Source organism: Taeniopygia guttata, chromosome Z (assembly GCF_048771995.1).
Source record: "Taeniopygia guttata chromosome Z, bTaeGut7.mat, whole genome shotgun sequence".
Taxonomy (NCBI): domain Eukaryota; kingdom Metazoa; phylum Chordata; class Aves; order Passeriformes; family Estrildidae; genus Taeniopygia; species Taeniopygia guttata.
The window spans coordinates 13,932,919-13,954,605 of record NC_133063.1 but is presented as its reverse complement, the minus strand read 5'-3'; the positions used below and the strand labels follow the sequence as shown (position 1 = coordinate 13,954,605).

The following is a 21,687-nucleotide window of genomic DNA, read 5'->3' as shown; positions in this document are numbered from 1 at the left end:
GACAGGAAGGTGAGAAACAAGTGAAGGAAAAGGAGTGCTTTCACAGTCTATTCAGACTCTCTGTTGATTAAGGCCATCTAGTTCCAGCAGAGGTCAAGTGTCCAGCTGCAACTTCACTGTCTTGCAGCAATTCAGTTTCTGCAACAGCCTTTCTACTAAAACACACTACTATGAGTTGGTCTATTAAAATGAATTAGACCCTGCAGAGTGACTGCTGGTCTGCAGTTACTGTGAGGGGTAAAGTCCTTGTCACTGGGTTTCTTTCTCCTGTAAGCCGAGGTGAACATTTTATTTTATGAGGTAAACAGTTCCTGTAAATTAGTAGTCAATATGTTTTAAAAGGACAAACCTTTCCACAGAGAATAAGGTCACTGTTTTAATTACACTGTTTTGATGGGGTTTTGACTCAGCTGCTGTCAGCTGTTCTGGATCAGTTAGGAACTATTTTTGCCTCATTTTTAGTGCTAGCAAAGATAAACAAGCAATAGGTGCAGCTTTATGAACAACAAAGATAACGTTTTATATAAACATCCTAAGATACAGAAGGGCAAGTAAATAGAATGATACTGGTCTCTGACCAGTTTCTGAGCTAATACTTGTTGGTATTTGAAAGGACTTTTCTAACCAAAATGACTAATAAGGTGATCAGGTTGGTACCTTTGCTCTGGATGTACCTATGCATAATTGGTTTTAGTCCATGGTGTGTATTTTCCAGAGGACATGAGGGTGTTTTCCTGGCTCAGAATAAATTATTCCCTTATATGCTATGTACTACAGAGGGATGTGTAGGTGAACGGGGTGAAAGAGAAAAGGGACAGCAGCAAAGTTACAAGGGAAAAAATACAGAGGGGAGAATAATTTCCCCTTTGTCCTCAATATTATAACAGAAGGACAGATAATAAATAGCCCCAGCTGAAGGACACAATGCTTGGAAAAAATGATCACAGTAGCATCTGAGGAAAAAAATTACAGACATGAGCTTGAAAACACACAGGAAAGGAAGGGGAGGATTGCTTTTTTACTGATAGGTGCATGGTCAAGAAGGGTTTTCTTCTACTGTTTATTTCTTTTTCTCTGAGCTTATAAATGGTATAATAAATGTGTTCTCTAATAAAACCTCACACAAAGTTTAAATAACTGAATTTCCTCTGTTGGTAATCTAGCTACATTTTATGAGAGTCTGTATACTACTATGATTGTATCCCCACTAGTGACTCTGAGCAAGAAAGTATAATTCCACCTCTTTTATCAAGATTTGTTTGTGTACTTGCATTAGAGATTTAGTAAGTGATTAGTGTGATTTAGATAGTGCTCCATACAGTGGTTCAGTACCAGCATAGGAATGCTGGTACTGAGCCACTGTAAGGAGCACCATCTTATAAGTCATGCTGTTTTTCACACAGAGCATCATAGAATGGCTTGGGTTGGAGAGGAGCTTAAAGAGCACCCAGTTCCAGGACAGGGTGATCACTGGACTGGGTTGCTCAGACACCCATCCAGCCTGGTGTTGAGCATGGATAGGTAATCCACAGCTTCTCTGGGCAACACGTTCCAGTGCCTCTCCACCCTCACAGTAAAGAGTATTTTCAGAATATGTAATCTAAACCATCTCTTTCAGTTTGAATCCATTCCCCCTTGTCTATCATTACATGCTCTCTCCATCTTTCTTGTAGGCTTCCTTCAGATACTGGACAGTTACAATTAACCCAAAGCCTTCTCTCCTTCAGACTGAACAATCCCAATTCTCCCAGTCTTTTCTCAAAGGAGAGGTTTTCCATCCCTTTAATCATCCTGGTGGTCCTCCTCTAGACTAGCTCCAACAGGTCCATGTCTTTTCTGTGCTGAGGAACATAGAGGAGGATGCAGCACTCCAGGTTGGGTCCTCATGAGAGTGGAGTAGAAGGGAAGAATCCCCTCCCTCAAATGCTGACCATTCCTTTTGATGAACTCAGGACACGTGTGGCTTTCTGGGCTGGGAGTGCCCATGGCTGTGTCATGTCCAGCCTTTCACCCACCAGCATCCCAAGTCCTTCTTGACAGGGTTGCTCTCCATCTGTTCTTCCCCCAGCCTTCCCCTGTAGCAGGATCAAGAGAAGAATGGAGGCACAGAAAGGTAAAGATCATGGGTTGAGATAAGAGTGATACAGTGGAAACAGCAATGAAATTTAAAAAATTAAACAGCAACAACAATACTAATAAGTATACAGGACAGGAAAATGATTTACAAGTGATTGTTCATTATGACCTGGTGTTCTCTGACTGTGTGCTCCAGTAAAGTGAAAAAGGCAGGCGTGACTATCTCACCAGCTGCTGAGGTGAAGGACCTCAAGGTGCTGGCCATGGCCCTCCTGGCTGCTGTAGAGTCAACCCTGGCCGGAATAAGGACATGTTAGTAAGTGGGAACCATGATGTGTCCACCAAATCTTCCCCGTCTCTCTGCCTTAGGTAAATTTTTTTGTGAGTTATGGGGCTGGTCTTTTGATGCCTTTCACAGATAAGCAGATACTTATGAAAACACAGGAATTTCATAAATTCCATTGAAATAGGATAGCTTGAGGTCATAAAGATCAATCCACTACAACTCCAGATGAAGTGCTTTTGCATGATTTAAAATGAATAAATTCTTTATGAGCATTCATTTTAATATTAGTCACAGAAATTATTAAAAATGCAAAGACTTTAAAGCTATTTTCATCAGTGTTACTTAATCAAACCAGTATTTTTTTGTAACTCTGTCTTTATCTTGAAAAGGAAAAAATGTAAGGAATACAAAAAATTCTATGTCTAGCTGCTGCCATGGATTTTATGTAGAAGTGAATTGTATGCCACATTGATTACTGCCAGCACAAAACCCTAGATAAATTAGGTAAGATGGAAAATGTACTATGTTAATATTTTATTTCTTATGACTTCAGCTCTTTTCCCCAGAAAATTTTAATGAAACTTGATAGTTTGGAGCTTTAATTTTTTCATTATTTCTTTTCTGAAGAATTGGCTTGTTTTTGCAGGAGAAGCTTAATGTCAACAATATGGGGCATCAGGTGATAATATTTGACTTTTCTGTCATAAGAGGACTGTGGGAAACTCGAGTTAAGAAGAGCAAAGAACGTCAGAGGAAAGAGAAAGAAAGATTAGAACAAAGTGCATTGGAGAGGTAAGACAACTTTTTATTAATTTTAACCAACTCGGTTCTTATTATCCACTAACATTGCCATATACAAAATATAATAAATAGAAATATATAAAACAAATATGATGAATCTACTAAATAATACTTGTTGATTATTAAAATTTTGGTGTTTGGGTTTGATTTCAATGACATCTTACTTCCTTTCCTCACATGATAGTAAGAGAAATGCAGCACAAACAATACTTATGTTTCATTAGTTTCTGGTCTTTCCTATGTAGATAGTGATATATTAATGATATATTTTCTTGTTTACCATAGATATAAATTAAAGAGTAAAATAGCATATGTTTGTACCTTCTATTTTTAATATACTGCATAAAAGTAGGGATTATTAATTATAGAATTAGTGAACATATGGTCACAAGTTTCAGTACTAAGAAATACTTTAAGTAGTTTTGTTTTGCTGACCGGATAAAGAAAAGGAGTTAAATAAGTGGATATATTCAATTGCTTCTGAATAGCAAAGAGCATAAAAATTATTAGGTTATTTTTTCTTGGGGTATTAAAGAAGGCCTTGATTATAGTACGTACACTCAATGATAATTGAATTGTTTTTATTATATTGCATTTATTTTTTCTTTAAGCGGTGTTTTGCTTCCCATAAGAAATCACTAAATATTAAACTGCATTGGGAAGTTTGGAAACATAAGACTTATCAATTTTCTCCCTTTGAGAAGAGAGAAAAATAGAAATCACATTCTGTTTTAAAAATAAATTGCACCGAGTTAAACAGTGCCCTTGTTTAAGAACATAATTGCATTGAACCTTTGTGTGCTGTTTCAGCACTCTCAGGATACCCTCACTAGTAGATTCTCACTGCCAGTGCAGCTGCACTGGCAAAGCAGCTGGTCTAAGAGGAGACCAGGGTAATACAGAGTCAGACCATCCTTTCTGTGGGACCTTTCTCTTCAAAACAGCCATAGCACCAGTCTTGGTTTTCCCATCTCCACCAAAGCTTACAATAAAAACTGTAATCCTAACAGAAACAGAAGGGAAAAAAAGAAAAAAAGGAGTTCAGCCTTCAGATTGAATTCTCTAGCAAGGAGAAGTTTTTGTTTTGGTGTGAACTGTGTCCTGATTTCAACTAGAATACAGTTAGTTTTCTTCTTAGTAACTGATACACTGCTGTGTTTTGGATTTAAAATGAGAATAATGTTGATAACACACTGTTGTTTGGATTGTTGCTAAGTAGTGCTTATACTAAGCCAAGGACTTTCCAATGTCTCATTCTCTTCTGGTGAGGGACTGAACAAAGAGCTGGCAGCGAGCACAGCCAGGACAGCTGACCTGAATGAAATATACCATATCATAGATCTTTATTCTCGCTATGTAAATCGGTGGAATTGGCCAGAAGTGAGGCCAAAAGTGATTGTTTCTCAGGAATCAGCTAGGAGTGGGTCACCAGGTTGTGAGCAGCATAATTTATTAATCTTGGCTTTATTTTCTCGGGGTCTGCGGTGTCAGGATGACCCCAAGATTGTAAAAGCCCTGTTTCCTAGCCTGTGCAGCCGAAGAAGGAGCCTGAATGTGCAGGGTCAGCTTCTCAAGGCCGTTTATTTTTCCTTATCTATTACATTATTTTTCTGACCTGCTGAGCTCTGTCTAGCAAGGAGGCCATGGCATTCTGTGTGCCACCTTGGGCAGTGTTTACATTTTATATCAAAATTTATGCATATTATGATTACAATATTGTGCCAATACCTATCATCTATGTTAAACAGTGTGTCTCTACCTTAAGCCAATAAAAAAGTGTCACCATCACACCAAGACATGAAGGACAAGAAGAAGAATGCTAGGACACCCCCAAATCTCTCCATCTTGTACCCCCTCAACCACATTCTAAAAACCCCAAAATTCTACTTTTCACCCTCTGTTGATTCAACTTATCACACTACTCAAACCCTTGTGGCTTGTAATTCCTCATACAAAGGTGGCAGCTTTTTCCATGGGATAAAATCGAAGACACAGGTGTTTTTAACTTCATGCCAAGGTCTCTGAGTCCCCGTGACAGGGTTTTGAGACAGCCAGGGCAGCCAGAGGGATGTCCTGGACCCTGACATTCTTTCTGTTTTTAAATTATTATTATTGCAATTAATATTAATATTTTTATTATATTTAACTTTGTTCTATTATTAAACTATTCTTAACTCAATGCAGAAGTGTTACTTGTTACTTCCTTTTCCTGATTCTTCTTCCCATCCCACTGGAAGGTTGAGGAGTAAATATCTGTGTGGTACTTGGTTGCCATCTGGGGTCAAACCATGACAGCTGAGAGATGGACATTTCCCTTATGGTAGAAAGCACAAGTGAAAGGACGTGGGATCAAACTTGATCAAACCTTATTTCTGTCCTGATGTCAACATGTCAACATCCCCCTGCCACTTTTTTTTTTTTTGGTTTTGGTTTTCTGTGGTACAGAAGGTATCATTTGAGTTCATTAGTACAAACCCAAATGATTCATGGTAAGAGGGAAAGAGGGTAGCCTTGTGTCTTCTAAGGTAGCTAATTTGAGCTCCTATGGCTTTTGTCAGTAGCATATGTTAAGAATAAGTTCTTACAGTGACTTATCTTTTCCATGAAACTAATGCATTCTCACTGTTTTTTCTGCCTGTCGTTGATTATTGTAGACATACTTCTATCTGAAAGAGTGAAGCTTCACTGCTTTTTCTACATTTTTCCACTAATGATGTCCAAATTAATTCTTTTAACTTCCCTTACCATTCAAACATAGGAAATTTAAGATATAATGCACAGAAATAAAAGTTCCCAGGAGCACTTGCTGCATGCACAAAGGATCTTTTTCTTCCTTTAAATTGCAATTTGAATATTGTACTTTGTTTAGTTTTGTTTCTTTGTGCACACTTTGTGCACAAGATTGCTTTCCAGTTAGTTCTACTTGTAGAGCTCCTGGAAAAAAAAGGAAGAAATACATTAGACTTTGTCTCTTGAGTATGAGTGATCAGTATTACACCCACTGAAACAAACGGCAAAGTTCGTGTTCATTCTCATAGTGCAGGCTTTATAGAATTGCCAAAGCTGATAGAATAATGGTCAAAGTAATAAGAATATAGTAATAATATGCCAAATTCAGTTAAAAGAAAATCCTCTTTGTTTTATGAGGTGTGCAGTGACCATTGGCATTTGAGTCCTAAATGTCAGCTCACAAGGGCTTTTCAGTGCACTCAAATGTCAGCCCAAAAACATGAGAAGACTTTGCTGATTTTTAGCTTGAAAATATAGATAAAATTGTATTTCTAATTAAATAATAAAAATAATGTTTCCATGTGTAAATATATTTAATTATTTTATGGAGTTCTGCATTGACTAAATTCAGGTATCATACTCAGGGATTAAAATTTTACTATTGGCAGGTAGGTCCACTGAAATCAATGCAAGTTCATGCTTTGCCACAGTAAGAAAGTATTTTGATCCAAAGTGATAATTCCCAAAAGACATTTAGAGAAGGAACTTTCCTGATATGAAGACTACATTCTAGCACTTAAGACTCTAGATATTAAATTTTGCCCGAAGTCAGAGTGAATTCTTAAGTAGGGTTGAAATGAACAGAGTTTTTCTGCAAATACAGGAATGCAACAGAGTTTGGAATCTGGCCTTTGGGGTTGTTTTTGTTTGTTTTCTTCTTTTCTTCTTTTTTTTTTTAAACAAAACCCAGTTTTCCTCAAAGAGGTTATAATTTGCTAATGCCTTTGAGATTGTGCAGTTCCTTTATATCCTCTGTTACTATGTAAAATGACCTGATAATATGCAGTGAAATGTAGTATGTATTATTCGAGGACAAACTCCCAGTCAACCTCTATGGAACTCTGTTTGCCTTGGGGCAAAGTAATTTGGTTCATGCGGCCTCATTAAACTGTAACTGCAAGATCATTTTTGACTGAAGATTTTCTTCAGAAGAAAATCCTACAAATGAATGAAAAACTTCAGCTGAGCATTAATGGTGAGGTCTTATAAAGATTTGTTTATGAGTTAGATGTTTAAGCAACTCACCAGTGAAAGCTGATTTTGGACAACCAACTACTGAGAATACTGGCCTTCTGAGGTACTTGTATGAGATAAATTTTCTTCATGGATTTAATTCATTCCTCTGTTTCTTCTTTGGTTTTTATCGGATTCTGAAAGTGTGGTAGTTTAAAAAACACATGTAAACCAACAACAGAATATAAAAGAAAAATAAACGAAACAGTGTTGGGTAAGCTTATTTTCATTTTATGCCATCTTCTTGATCCTGTCTGACAAGCCCATTTAAAATCTCCCATAGGATATGAACCACAAACTGTTAAAAAAGGTGTGCTGAACTTTCCTATATGTTTATGAAAGTGCATATTGTAGAAAGAAGTGCATGTTAATAGCACTGTTTTATATTTAATCTTCTTGATTCTTCTAGTAGTGATCTTTTATCAAAACAATCTTTTATTGTTCTCCAAAATCCTGAATGCTGTCAGATGACCTTGATGTGGTATGATGATTTTCCTCATTGAGATTTCTTTTATATTGTTTTGTTTTTTCTTTTTTTTTTTTAATACTAAAAAGAGTGAATGTTTATAGTTAGGGTTTTTTCAGCTGCTTTTTCCACTGTCTCTTCTCCAAAAAGTTCTTCTCAAAGTCTAGATAATTCAATGCGCATGTATTATTTTTTGAGTTATATACTTCCTGAATATTAAAAGTAAAAAGCAACAAGAAAACTACACTTTGCAGGCAGACTGACTTTTTTTTTTCCCTGAGAGTTTACATGTTTGTTTAATAAAAAAGATTTTTCTCTATCTCTCTTCCAAACTTCAGTGTTATAACTCTATTTGTACCTTAACTAAGATTTTATTTGTTATGTTTATCTTTATTCTCCCACTCAGCACTCAATGCAGAACTTTTTCCAATCCAGTCAAAAACTGGAGCTGGCAGTCCCTTGCCTGCAAACACAAATTACAGTCAATAATTTGGTTTTCGGTCTGCAGCACTAATAAAAATACTAAGTTATTTGCCTTTGTTTGTAGGCACTTGTGCATACAGATTATGCATCTAAAGTTATGCATAGAAGTGCATTGTAAGATAAAAGCTGATGTTCAGCCACAATCCTTTAAATTACATGGAAGAGCCTGGCAGGGATACTGAAATTGAATCAATCCAATTGAGTTTGAAGCAAATGTTACTCATCCATCAGAAATATTATTCTGGGCTGAGCTCCAGTTCTACTGTGATGCTCTTCTAAAAATTACATAGGATTATTTAATGATCCTGCGTGATTTAAACATTGCTCAGGAGTTCTAAACTGGTGTTACCATGTAGAGTCCCAGTCAATTCTTGTGTCCTGGTTTAGAGGAAATAGTGCCATCTAATGAAACTTCCTTTCCTTACCTAGGAATCACATCTTTCCTCCACAAGCTTCTAATCAGACATTGAACAGAGGGTACCTGATGAAGGAAGAGCAATTGAAAGAAACCCAGTTACTCCTCATTTGCTTTGATGGCTCTGAAATCCCTACCAATGCACATTTCTTTTCCAAGCTGCTTGCTCCTTTGAAAGGACCAATCACTGAGTTTATTATAGAGTAACTCTTTGCATCAGATTGCTTAGATTCGATATTTTGTTGGAGAAAATAAAATTTCAAGAAGGGAACTACCATGTCCTTGAAAAGAAATATAATAATGAAAAATAAATGCTGTGAATCTTCTTTCTGACGGTATACTCCAATAGTGAGTATTGGGAAATGATTACCTGAAGAGGAATACAGCACTAACCAAAATGAAAATACTTGAATCTATTTCCCTGCTGATCTTGTTTCATAACTGTAATGTATTGTCCTGAAAGCTTATTGTAGAAAGGCAATATATTGGAAAATAACTTGCCAGACTAAAATTCCTCTATACCACATACATCTGCCTTAGTGACAGTTGTGCTTTTGTGTTACAGATATGTAAGTATGAAACTTAATTTTCTTTTTTTTTTTTTTTTTTTTTTTGGGCAAACCTAAGCAGAATGCAACCAGCCTTTTTTAAAATTCAAGGAACTATTTGTAGGATTGAAGAGGAAATACTATAACAGTTAGCTGAGTTGGAACCTTGCGTCTCATCTGGGCCCTTTGTCCAGGAAAAATATTTTTTGTATTCATAATCCCATCCAAATTAGGCTTGACTTTGCTATCTTAATTTTTCTTACTATTGAAAATAATTGTTGGTTTTTAATATGATTTTAACTGTTTGATCAAGGCCTAGAGGAAGATGAAAATATTTTACTGTTAAATAGTATTAAAAAGACATAAACTTCAAGAGAGCTGTGGTTTTGTAACTTATTTGTCATATGTGGAAATGTGTTTCTGGAATATCAGGAGTATTTAAAATGTCAAGAGCAGAAATATAATTTCTTAAAAGTATATCAGTATTTAAAAGATATTTTTATTTGTGTGAATATTTTTTCTTTTTGCCTCACTGGTTTAGAGGCCTTTCTTTTAGATATCTTTCCTAAAGATTCATGTAATAGACTCCCGATATGACAAACATAGTGGAAATTCTGTATAATTTGAGGATTGTCACCAAATAAAGACTTAAAAAGGTGTTTATTTTCATAATGAGCCCTTAAAAAGTAATAACATCTCAGTTTTTTGACAATGACAGAGCAGAATGACAACCATGTAGCCAAATAGATCCCTTTGGTTTCGTTTCAACTGAACCTGCAAATTTACAGCTTTGTCATCTTTTCTTCTTGATACGCATTGGTTTGATATAATTTGCAACTCCAGGCCGGTAAGGCTCACAGTGATTAATTTGGGTAGTGTGTAACTTCAGGGTACAGCCAGGTGTTGTAAATTATTAGACCCTTTGCCCATGGGAAATACAATGTTTTCATTCTGAGATGTACTGTACAAAATTATGCACTTTTGTTGCTCCATTATTAATTCACATTCCATCTGTTCTAAATGTGCTTGTACACAATACCTGCATTCTTTAAAAGCCTAACAGAGCATGTTACCATAACTTAATGTACAAGAAAAGAGAAAATTTCACACAGGATTTCCACAACAGTGTGCAATATACATGCTGGATTCTCTAGGAGGTTTAATTTTTAACCTCTGTCCTTCTTCTAAGGTAAATGTTTCACTGTCTGATTTGCTTAACAGCCATTTTTGTTGTATGCATTTTATTTTACTTGGCTAGCAATGATCTCCTGGGTTTTGTGTTTTATACACCCCCTGTCAGAGGGCAGTTTGTTTTTTCAGCTTTAATGTAACTCTCTTCTTACAATTTTTTATATTCCTTGTTTTGGGGAAGTAAAATTTTAGACCAGAGCCCTCTTCTACACCTCACTACCCCAGGTGTTCCTGGGGTCTACCTGACAGAGCAAGTGCTGGTGTGTAGTAATGCAGCTTACTTTTTATTGAGTTAGACTTTTTGATGTCTTATTTCTGTTGTTTAAGTTTCTAACATTCTTAGAATTTATCCTATCAGGTATGAGTCAGTAATTTTTTGGGCTTGAAAGAAAAGCAATGAACAAAAAACTCCCCATTTTGTATTGCACTTTGTGCAATTTTTTCCAGTGCACAAAAGTATGCACTGAGTGAAATATTTATTGCTTTGATAGAAAATGAAGGAATTCCATGGAAATGAGAGGGTAGTAATGCAGAATTAAACTTCACAGAAGGACAGAAAAGCTCTATGTGGAGGACTAGAGAATGCAAAAAAGAGCAGAACAGCAGTGCTAAGTAAAATTTGGAATATTTTAATAAAAAAAGAATTCTACTTGTTTTATCCTATGGTCCATATGGCTCCTGCCTCTTAACTGTTCAGCTAATTTTGTTCTCTTCCATGAAATTCAGTTAACACCTTCCCCATACCACTTCACTTCTTAGCTGTACAGAGCTTTTATCGCTATGTAGCTATACTCACTGGTACACCAGTTTTGGAACAAAATATGAGTAGGTGTTTTGGGGCTGTTTATTTTTCCTTATAGTATATGGAAATATTTTTTGCAGCTTTTCCTAGCAATCTCTTGCTATTACAATATCCACACTCAGTTGTGTTGGCAGTTTCTGGGGTACAAATGACAGATTGAATAGTTAAAATCAACACTAAAAATTGAATTGGCTTATGTGTCAAAACATCTGAAAGGTTTTTGAGCTATCATGTCAGCTGATATGGAACACTCTCATCTGAGCACTTCTAGACTGCAGCTGGTGGGGATACCCCTAGTAGGGCTGCTTGGTGAAATCAGATGTTTGGATATTTCTCCCTCTGTAACAGAAAATTTAGAAATATTAGCCACAATTTGATGACATATCACAGTGTGGGCTAAAGAACTGTCTCTGCTCTAACCTATTTTATTGTCTTTGTCGTATCAAGTAAACTCAGACAATATTTGTAGAGATATTTGGGCATAGTTGGTGGACTGTGCTAACACCTTTAATCCATACCAGGGACTCCCTGGGCTGAATGTTTTTCTGTCTGTCCAGTCTATTTTTTTCTTAACTCACTTATATATCACAGCTTGCTGTGGTATAAAACATTCCACAATGCAGTAGACACTGAGAGAAACTAGGAGATTTATTTCAAATCTATTTTAGTATTCTCACACCTCCCCTATTGATACTTGTAATACCAGGAATTCTTGCAGATGTTGATTTGTGAAGAACATCCTGATCGCTAATGAAAACTGAAGCCAAGAATGAGTAATACTTCTGCAGCTATCAACGACTTCTATTTATTTCTTTATTGCTCCTTTCATATTTCATCTGATATGCTACAAATCCTTTTGCTACTCTTTTGTATACCTGCAATAACTTCATTTGCTTTTTTGGTGTTTATCAGAGCTCATGTTTCTTTCTAATTTTTTCATTTGAAGGTAAATACAATTTTATCTTTTAAAAAATATTTTGTTACTTCCTATTTGAACTTTATAAACTTGCATTTGTTTCTCTTTCTAGGACATAACATATTTACTTTCTCTAGGGTTACTTCATCCTGAACTTTGTCCTTCTTAAACTCTCAGTTTTCTTTAATCCTTTAGATAAAAATTTCTGTCAGAGGATGGAGATGACAAAAACGAGTCTTATGTACCACAGGATAGAGAATTCAAAGTGTGACGTCAGATTGATGATACAAGAAGCCCTGCAGAGTCTTGTTTTGGTGTACAAAAGGCTTGCTTTTGTTAATCAACCAGCTCTTTAATTGACTAAAGTGACATAAATCTCTCCTAACTAAAAGCAAGAGCTTTTGACAATGCTAATTATATCAAATTGAATTTGCACCTGAAGTTATGAGAAAAAGCTTACCTTGCAGGTGATGTGGAAGTTACACTGAAACTGAATCTGCAATCACTTGGTATGTGATAACTTTGACCTTTAAGAAGATATTGGTGTAAAAATTAAAATAAATCATTATACTTGATCAAGAAAGTGCAGGGAAAAAAGGCACTTTTTGCCTTTTTTTTTTCCCAAAGAAAATGTTTTCCTATATCACTAGGTACTTGATTTTTTTTATGCAAGTAATTTGTTCTGTAAGAATATATTTCCTATCCTAACAAAATAAAGGGTATAATTTTTGCTCTTTTCTGTAACAGTTTACTCAGTCTCCACTTTTCTATTATTCTCTGGGTCTCAGTGTTTTATAGTCAGTGAATGAAATTCTGACTACTTGAAATCTATATGTATGTCTAGAAAATCTTAGTGTAACTCCAGGAAATGCACATTTTCTTAATTTACATATTAAAAAATAGCCAATAGCTTAGATGAATAATTATATTTTGTTAAGTATTTCTACAAACACAGATTAAGCTTTAGAACTTACCTGCCATATTTTTTTTCACATAAGCATTTTTTGGCACTATTTCAGGATAAAACAGGAATGGAATTTGATACTAGAGTGCCGTAAGAAAGGTATTCCTCAATCAAAATATCTCAAGAATGGCTTTGTAGACATCAACGCAAAGAACCTGGACACCAATGGAAAGAATCCTCAGCTCAAGAAGAGTCATGCCTTGTCAGATGGAGTAAATAAAGAACAAGACAAGTTTATTTTTCAGCTTTCTGGAGAGCAGTGGACGGTAAATCTAATGGAAAATATGTTTCTCTTGGTGAAGAATTTGGGTGTCTTAGACTGTATGTTTTAATCCCACTTTTTTATGGCAAGTGCATATGAAATTGAAGCTTTTGCACAGTGTTAGAGGTGACCAAAGTATTTTCTACCTCAACCTGAACTAGTGATTTAGTTTTCAGGTATGAATATTCTAAATTCTCTGCTGATACATGTAATTCATCCCTCTCAAAAGTTTTCATTTGGGCAATAATATTGCAACAAGGTCTTTTTCTCTAAAATTCCCCAGAGCATGAAGAGAGATGAAAATAATATTTTTTGGCTTATTGTTGTCTTCTACTAATCAGAGATCTGTATCATTGCTTTAGTGGTGTGATAATACTTTCTCTACTAAGTTTAAAACTAATATTAGCATCAATCCACAAGGGTCTTACTGAAAAAAAGCACATTTGACTTGCAGATGTGTTTGATGTGAAATAGTAGCTTGCAGGTAAGATGTGAATTAGTGTTGGCTTGAAATTGAGCAAGTGGTGGGTCAGAGTTAGTCTGAAGTTGGTGGGTTAGAGTTAGTCTGAAGATTTCTGGAGTTGTAAAAGCTGTGATTGAGATGTATTTGGAGAAACATTGCTTTATTAATGATAATGTGAAATTAAAATTTTGAATTTCATATAGTATTGTCATTCAAAAAAATATGCCAAAATATTGATTAAAAAACTAGAATTATTTTTGATTGACCTGAAGTGTAACTTTATCCTAGATTTAATCTTCAATCTGATGGTATTTTCTTTTTCATTTTTCATTTTCTTTCTTGCTTTCATTTTCTTCTGAATAAACATACAATACTTGAAATTTCTGGTCTATAGAAAACTCTGGTTCCCATTCAGATACTAATCATTCACATGGTAGGACTGGTTTTTGGGGAGCTATCACATCTCTTCTTTCAAGAACTTGGGATTTTGAAAGTGATGTTTCAGATGTGTAGTGAAATACTGCATTCTTTTGGGTATTGTAAGTCTTAGAGGTACTTTAGAAAAAAAAAAAAAAAGAGGGATTACAGCTCCTTAGATACTGATAGTGGCACTTGCAAATATCCTTAATGCATCAGGGTGTAGAAGGTCACACAATTAAACTTTCCTGTTGCTTATTTCCTTTTGCCAAACCATTAAAATTTTGCTTTGTCACCATAAGATAAGCTTTACATTAGGAGACAAAATCAAACACACAAGTTTTGTTCTGTTTTCAAGAATATTTAATTACAATTTGATGTTCTGAAAAATCCAGTTTAAGAGAAATTGGTGTACTGTTACATACTGTTATATTATGCCACTTTGCGCACCACATTCCTAACCACCATGGGTTTTGATATCTTCTTATCAGATGCTCAATGTGTCCGTATCAAACAGCCATCAAGTCTCAGTGTCCAGCCCTAGTCTAGCTAAAGTAGGTTTCCTGTTTCAACAACAAACTGGCATAGTTCAGATGTCTGCAGACAAAAATACAATCCCAGCTGATTTATTTAGTTCAGTACTCTTTCAAAATTGAAACGTCACTTTCTAACAGCTGCCAATTATTTTAAAATTGTGAAAACTCTCTTGAAAAAATTCTGAAAGAAGTGTATATCCACTTACTGCAGAAATTTTTAAAAGTTTTTGTCCCTTATATAAATCATACCACTTATTTTGCTTTCTAAAATCTGAACTATTGCTTCTGAACCAAAGACAGAATCAGATGCTATAGTTCTTCTCCTGTTACTTTCTTTTCTTGTTACAAAAGGAAAGTATTCACATTTAAGAAAAATGAATTTTCAGACTATAAAAACAATGCTGCACAGTCTGGCAATCTGCACATGAACAAAATCTGTGGACATATGACAGTTTTCTCAGAGAAATCTGTATGTTATCTAGCTGGAAGCTGTGGTGTCAATTGTGCTTTAGGGTTTTTTTTATGTGTTCTGCACACAAATACACCTATGAGTTGAAAGTTTCGGTGATTAAGCATTCAGGGACTTGGGGAAGTCAGAGTTGGGATTACCTGTGCAGATTTATGGGCACATAACAAGTTGGATTTGCTGTTGACTGGACACTTACCGTTGGCAGCAGCAAATAGCACAGTCCTGTAAAGTATCCATTTGGGGATGAGCTGCTGAATCTACTATCTTCCTTTTAGCTGATAAGTATTTCTATTATGTTTCCCCTTTTTTCTCATCTATGAAGCAGTAATATATCCTCTAGACAGTTGATAGCTAAATCTGAGCAGGTTGTTGGTGTGACTTAGAGGTTTAATTTTGAGAACAAGGCTTGGTTCTGAGCTATACCATTTCTTTTTATGGATGCTGGGAAGCTAAGTCACACAGAGGAGTAATCCCCAGCATAGGGATGTGGCTTTAACACGTTCTTTTCATAGGGATCAATGTCAGAGTGCTCAGGGTGTCTAGATGGTAAAAATGTATCCTGGTGAGAAAGAAGCTCCTGCTTTGTGCTCCATATTCATAATAGCATCTGGGTTACTGATTCTGCATTGTTGACTAGGAGGTTAAAAAAGGGATTTGTAAAACACTGTATAATAATGGAATCATAGAATTGCTTAGGCCGAAGACCCTTAAGTTCATTCAGACAAAGTATTAACCATGCAGTTGAGGGATGTAGTCATTGTCTTTGGTCATTCTTCAGCAGAAGCCCCATAAGGCTATATGGCGCCTGCAGAACATCTTCTCTCCTTATCTCTGAGGATACCCTGCATAGCCAGAGTACTTGTGGATACTAACTATATTCACCCAGCCATGAGAGTTTGGGATAACTTGGGTAAATATTTTGAAAATAATCTGGATCATGCCTTTTTGAAAATAATGTCAGACCCTCTTCTAAGAACCTTAGTAAAGGTGAAAATCAGAGCAGATCACATCTTTTGAATTCCTGTTAGGAATTCCGTCCTTTGAGACTTCCTGCCACTTTTTTCTCCACCTCTCAAATATCATTGATATGATAATGTATTTTTATTAGGTGGAGACCCATTGTTCCTTGTAAAGTATTTATTTTAACACATCTGAGAAAAGCTAAAGCTCTTTGACAGCAACAAAATAATAAGGGAAAAAAAGGTAACAATTTTGTAATAATTAGCCATTAACACTTTCTGGTATATTTCCATTTTTATTGTTCACAACTATGGGCCTCCTTAAAGGCATATATTTCTGTGAAGAAAATGAATAGAGTGAGTGATTTATGGATTTAAAGCCAAGGAATTATGACACAGTGTTAAAGTAGATAAGGGAGCAGTGAAGCTTGTGCTTTTAACAAAGCTAGAATGACAGTGAGATTAGTGAAAAGAGACTGGAAATAAGAAGAATCAAACACAAATCATGTTTTCTTAAAAGCAAGAAGATCGGTCTAAAATATGATACAGCTAGCACTGGACTTGCCTTGCAAGGGATAAGTACAGAAATGAAAACTATTTTGATTCCAGGAAAACAAAAGGAGAAAATGTTAGATTGCAAGAGTGAATGGCACAGTGTTCTGTTTAGCTCACATGAAAGTAGAACTCTTACACAAAAAATATTAGTTTAGACAAGTAGGCACAAAGTAGTAGCTAAAGAGACTTGAACCTAATTTAACAGTATGTGAATTCTGAAAAAATTGTTTTCTCTTTACGCAAGTCCCTTATTCAAGTCCCTCTGAATTTGAAAGACATTTTGTAACTTGGGTTGTGGTTTAGCCATGCCTGTCCATGTAGTTAGCTTCAGCCTATGGGCAGTGGTTGATAGCTACATTTATGACATAACATTTATACCTTTGTCAGTCAAAGCTCATCTGGCTGGGGCTGTTTGGCAATAACCTTAAGGTTCAGGGGTCCTTGTCTCCCTTTTACATGCTGGACAAATATTTTAGGCTGTACACTAGGGAAACATTCTTCACAGAAAGGGTGATTGGGCATTGGAATGGGTTGCCCAGGGAATTTGTGGAATCACTGTCCCTGAAGGTGTTTAAGAAAAGAGTGGATGTGGCACTTGGTACCATGGTTTGAAAAGTTGGTGTTAGTCATAGCCTGGACTCAATGGGCTCAAAGGTCTTTTCCAAGCTAGTTAATTCTGTGATTCTGTGGTTCTGTGTCTCAAGTGTCTACCTCCCATGGGTGTGCATTTCTACCAGCTGGGGATAGTAATGAATCAATATTTGCAGTTAGGAAAGAAAAGAACATACTGTAAAAAATGGTCTGGTTTCATCATCACAGAATCACAATCTGATATTGTGAATGAAATTGGATGGGTTTTCTTTTCTTTTCTTTTTCTCTTTTAATAAAAAAGGGGCAGAATCCAGTTATATTGCCCCAGCAGTGAGTCTCCTAAATCTTCCTGTGTTTGCAAAACACTTGGGACTATGAAAGCATGAGAATGGTGTGTTCTGCTGCAAGTAATTTCAGGTTTCCAAGGTGTGTTTCAGAAAAATAAAATTATTTTTCAGGATTTTTACAGGCAAACACACTGTGAAATATGTGTATATATATATATATATGCATTATGGACCTTTGAATTTTGTGTTTGAATTGGATGCCTAGGGAAAAAAAGCACAATTGATGCAACACTTGAGAACCTCTGTACACATAAACATGTATCTACTCAATTAAATTAGTTCTTCAGAGAAACAGCACCATTAGAATTAGAAACTGAGGTAAAATAATGCCATGAATATTCATACAAACTTTTAAATTAAATCACTTTAACTCTGTTTTTCCCCTCTGAGTGTTTACTTTCTGCTATTAATTAATGAATGTTTATTCTCTAGTGAATCAGCGAATTTTAAATATTTTTCACAAAACATTCAAGATAAACAAATTTTTAAATGTTATGTTATCAATATTGGCAGAGGAAAGCTGATGATGCTCCTCAAATACAGAGTAGAACTGCTCTTGGCTATGCTGCTTTTCCTAAGTAGAGGATTTGGATGCATACCTACCTTAAAAAACTTTAATGTCAGATGTGCAAGTAAGTATGTGGTGGTAAAATTCTTTACTCATAAATCATTATTTTCTTGTATTTAATTTCCTCACAAAACAAGGCAGCAAATTACTACTTTTTCTTATAATATAATATGTATTTTCACTGAGAACAGAAAATTTCTATTTGTTATTCCCAACTGTTTCTTACACTGATGTATTTATTTCCTACAAAGGGTCAAAAAGCATTGCTGCATTGAATGGACAGGGAAAATCTCTCTTGCACATATATAAATTCCAGAGATTTCTGCAGAGATTTCCCCTGAGAGGAAAAAAAAAAAAAAACCCAAACCAAAAAAGACATTCCTGACTTAGTCATGACCACATTTATTATTAAAGGTGGTTCCACTACATACTATATTTCATAGAATCATAAAATCAGTAAGGTTTGAAAAGACATCTAAGGTCATTGATTCCAGCCATTAACCTAGCACTGCCAGGTCCACCAACTAACCAGTAACCCAAAATGCCTGGGGAATGTATAGCCTGGTGGCACTGCTGGGATGCAACCCCTCTTTGCTTCTGGGCTTCAGTCAGTCAGGAGCTAGAGTGCAAGAGGCATGGGAGAGGCTAAGCGCAGGTCTCTGCTTGGCCTATAGAAGAGGAGCATGGGGGGCCATCCTGTTCTGTCTGTTGGCATAGGCCTTGCTTCCTTTCCTCTTTCTCTCATGAAACAACAGTGAGCACAAGTGAGCAGGGCTGGCAAATCATCCTGTTTGATTGACATGTCCACAAAAAAGCTCCCCACGCTGCTCCCTTGGGACTGTGATGTCCCACCACAGATTTGTAAATGCTCATGGTTGAAAGGAATGATGAAAGTCAGAGGGTCCCAAAAAGCTCACAGTTTTATCAGTAAATTACTGTTACAATTTGATATTAAATTTCTTTGCTGAAATGAAGGTGCAAATTAGACCAAATACTGGTAGAACACCAATTTTACTTTGTGTGACCACTTTATTAAAAGTATGGGGAAAAAAGTCTGAGGTGGGGAGGAGGCAGAATGAGATAAAGAGATAGAGGAGATAGCTCAAGCAGAAGATAGCTACCAGTGAGGGCTTGTTTAAAGTATATGCAAATGTTATTAAGCCTTGCCTTACTTAAATTTTGATCGATGGTAATAGTGTTTGGTCATGTCTTCATCCATGGTGATGATGCAAACATACCACACAGAGGGAGAAGATAACGATGAAGCTGAAGAAACAATGCAATAAATCATGTATGAAACAATTGACATTCCAATAATTTAGAAAAAAAAATCCTGATAACAACATCATTCCAAATTCCAAATGTTACTGCAAACATCATTGCAGTAACCATGAGCCCCACCCTAAGGAGTTCTAATGATCAGAGTGTAGACATCAACCATGATGTCTACATGGGGCTCCAACCATTAAACCAGTCATTTGGCTTCATGGATTGAAACAATTCTGCAGTTTAGCCAGTTATTTCTTTCATCTTAGCTCACGCTTCCTTAATGGAAGTGGAGGCATAATGAATGGTTATACAACATTCTGTGTTGGCTAAATTTAATATTCCACATACATATTGTTCTTTAAGTAATTGGTCTTGTAAAACCTATTTTGATACTTGTTGGACTTGGAATTTCAGTTCTCCAGAGGAGTATTTTGTCCAATTGCTTGATTTATGCATTTGCCATGTTATGTTTGCTACTGCCCTTGATGGGGTCTGACAACTATATAAGGTGTATCTTAAATCTCAGAGCTAAACCAAATGGTACAAGACAGTTCCTCATCTTGCTAATCCGGGTGTCATTATAGTCCATCAAATATATTTAGGGACACTATGGAAGCAAAATAATCTTTAACAGGCAGTGGGCGTGAGGGATTGCACAAATACTGACTGTTTGATATGGGTCCAGTGCATCTTGATTTCCAGGAACTGGGCCCAAAGTCAAGCCACAGGGTAAAAAACTCCTAAATTAGGCCTGTGGAGTATGTGCTTGGGAGTGGTTACATCCTTTGTCAAAGGGTACCATGTTGGGATAGAAGTGCAGAGATGACAGGCTATAGGCAGAGCTTCTTATGTAGCCTTGCTCCTATTTTATTTGTGGCACAGTTACTTGCTACACTGAGGTTAACATCTCAGTGGGGACATAAACAGGACCTCCCTTCCCAAGATTTTTTTCGCTGAAGCAGGACACTGTATTTTATTCTCTGGGATCTTTAACCCTATATTTTTAAGGTTCTCAATAAGCAGGGCACTGAATTTTATCCTCTGGGATCTTTAACCCTACATTTTCAAGGTTCTCAATTTTGAATATTTCCCACTTTATCTGTGTCTGGACCCCTAATCAATACATCATCTATATATTATTATCCCCTCATCTACTAGAACTGTAGATAATTTTTGGGCTAGGGTAAAATGTGCTAGCATGGAGGAGTCCTAGTCTCCCTGCAGTATTTGGTGAAAGTGTATTGCTTCTCCTTTCATGTAAAAGCAAAACAATTTCAATGGCTGTCCTGAAATGAAACCATAAAGTACATATCTTTCACATTGGTGGTAGCTAAACTTGGATGAGCTTCCTGTATTATGGCAATTAACTCAGCAATATTAGGCACTACTGCTGTTGCAGGTGCAGCATTAGCATTTAATTTTCCATAATCCTGGTCAATCCCCATTTCCTGTTTGGCTTTTTTACTGGCCAAACAGAATATTACAAGAAGGAAACAACTATCTCCTATTTCCACAAGTCTAATACCACATGGGAAATTCCCTCTGGATTTGATTGGAGGTACTTTTTATAGAGAGGTTTTCCTGCCCTGAAGACAGGTGTCTCACTTGTGCACATTTGTCGTCATGAACAGTCCATTCTTTCAGATGTTTCTGGAAATGCATTTCTTGGAGGCCTTTTGGGGTTTTGGGTGGCCCCCTACAGACAAATGCTGCATCTTGGCCTTGTTTGTGTGCTTAAGTGCTACTTACTGCACTGTGCTTATCTCTGGAAGCTACAACAAGCATGTTTGTCCTGGAAAAGTACTGCTCTACCTGGGCCAGCACAACCTACTGCCTGGCTGCCTTCTCCAGCCACATCCTCTTCTTTCCCATGTCATTACAAAAGAGCCTTGGTTATTATCAACAATTCTTGTCTTTTATTACCAAAATACTTGGCTGGATCCTCAGCTATCCATCTGTATATTGTTGTTTGAGACATACATATTAGCCCCTTACCTTCTGGGATTTTACAGGGATTCTGCACAGGCTTAGGGCCAGCTGCTATCCACCTGATGCTGGCAGAGGGAAGCTATAGCTCTGGCTGTTCTGTGATGCCAGGGCACCTGAACAATTTGCACAGAGCACCAAGCGTCCTTCTGAAAAGGGAGGCCTGTTGCATGGGGATAGCTGTAGGTGCAGACATGTGTAGGATATGCTCAAATGACTTCCTATTTCATGCCACAAACTCTTCCTCCCAGAAAGTGTTTTCATTGGAAGGGATTCTTTCCCTCATATCCCACA

General features: G+C 36.4%; 1 protein-coding gene across 4 annotated transcripts in view; it reads left to right on the top strand.

The window, feature by feature from the left end:
- The window catches only part of LRRC2 (leucine rich repeat containing 2), a 76,961-nt gene that overhangs the window by 7,677 nt on the left and 47,597 nt on the right, over positions 1–21,687 (top strand). The window contains exons 1-3 of one of the 4 annotated variants that reach the window (XM_072922231.1): positions 2,286–2,388; positions 3,009–3,154; positions 13,027–13,237. In XM_072922231.1, the coding sequence (XP_072778332.1) occupies positions 3,030–3,154; positions 13,027–13,237 (336 nt within the window). In that variant the 5' untranslated portion in view covers positions 2,286–2,388; positions 3,009–3,029. Of the gene's footprint in view, positions 1–2,285; positions 2,446–3,008; positions 3,155–13,026; positions 13,238–21,687 lie in introns of those variants that run through there. The other 3 variants (XM_072922229.1, XM_072922230.1, XM_002193777.5) reach the window with 3 other exon arrangements.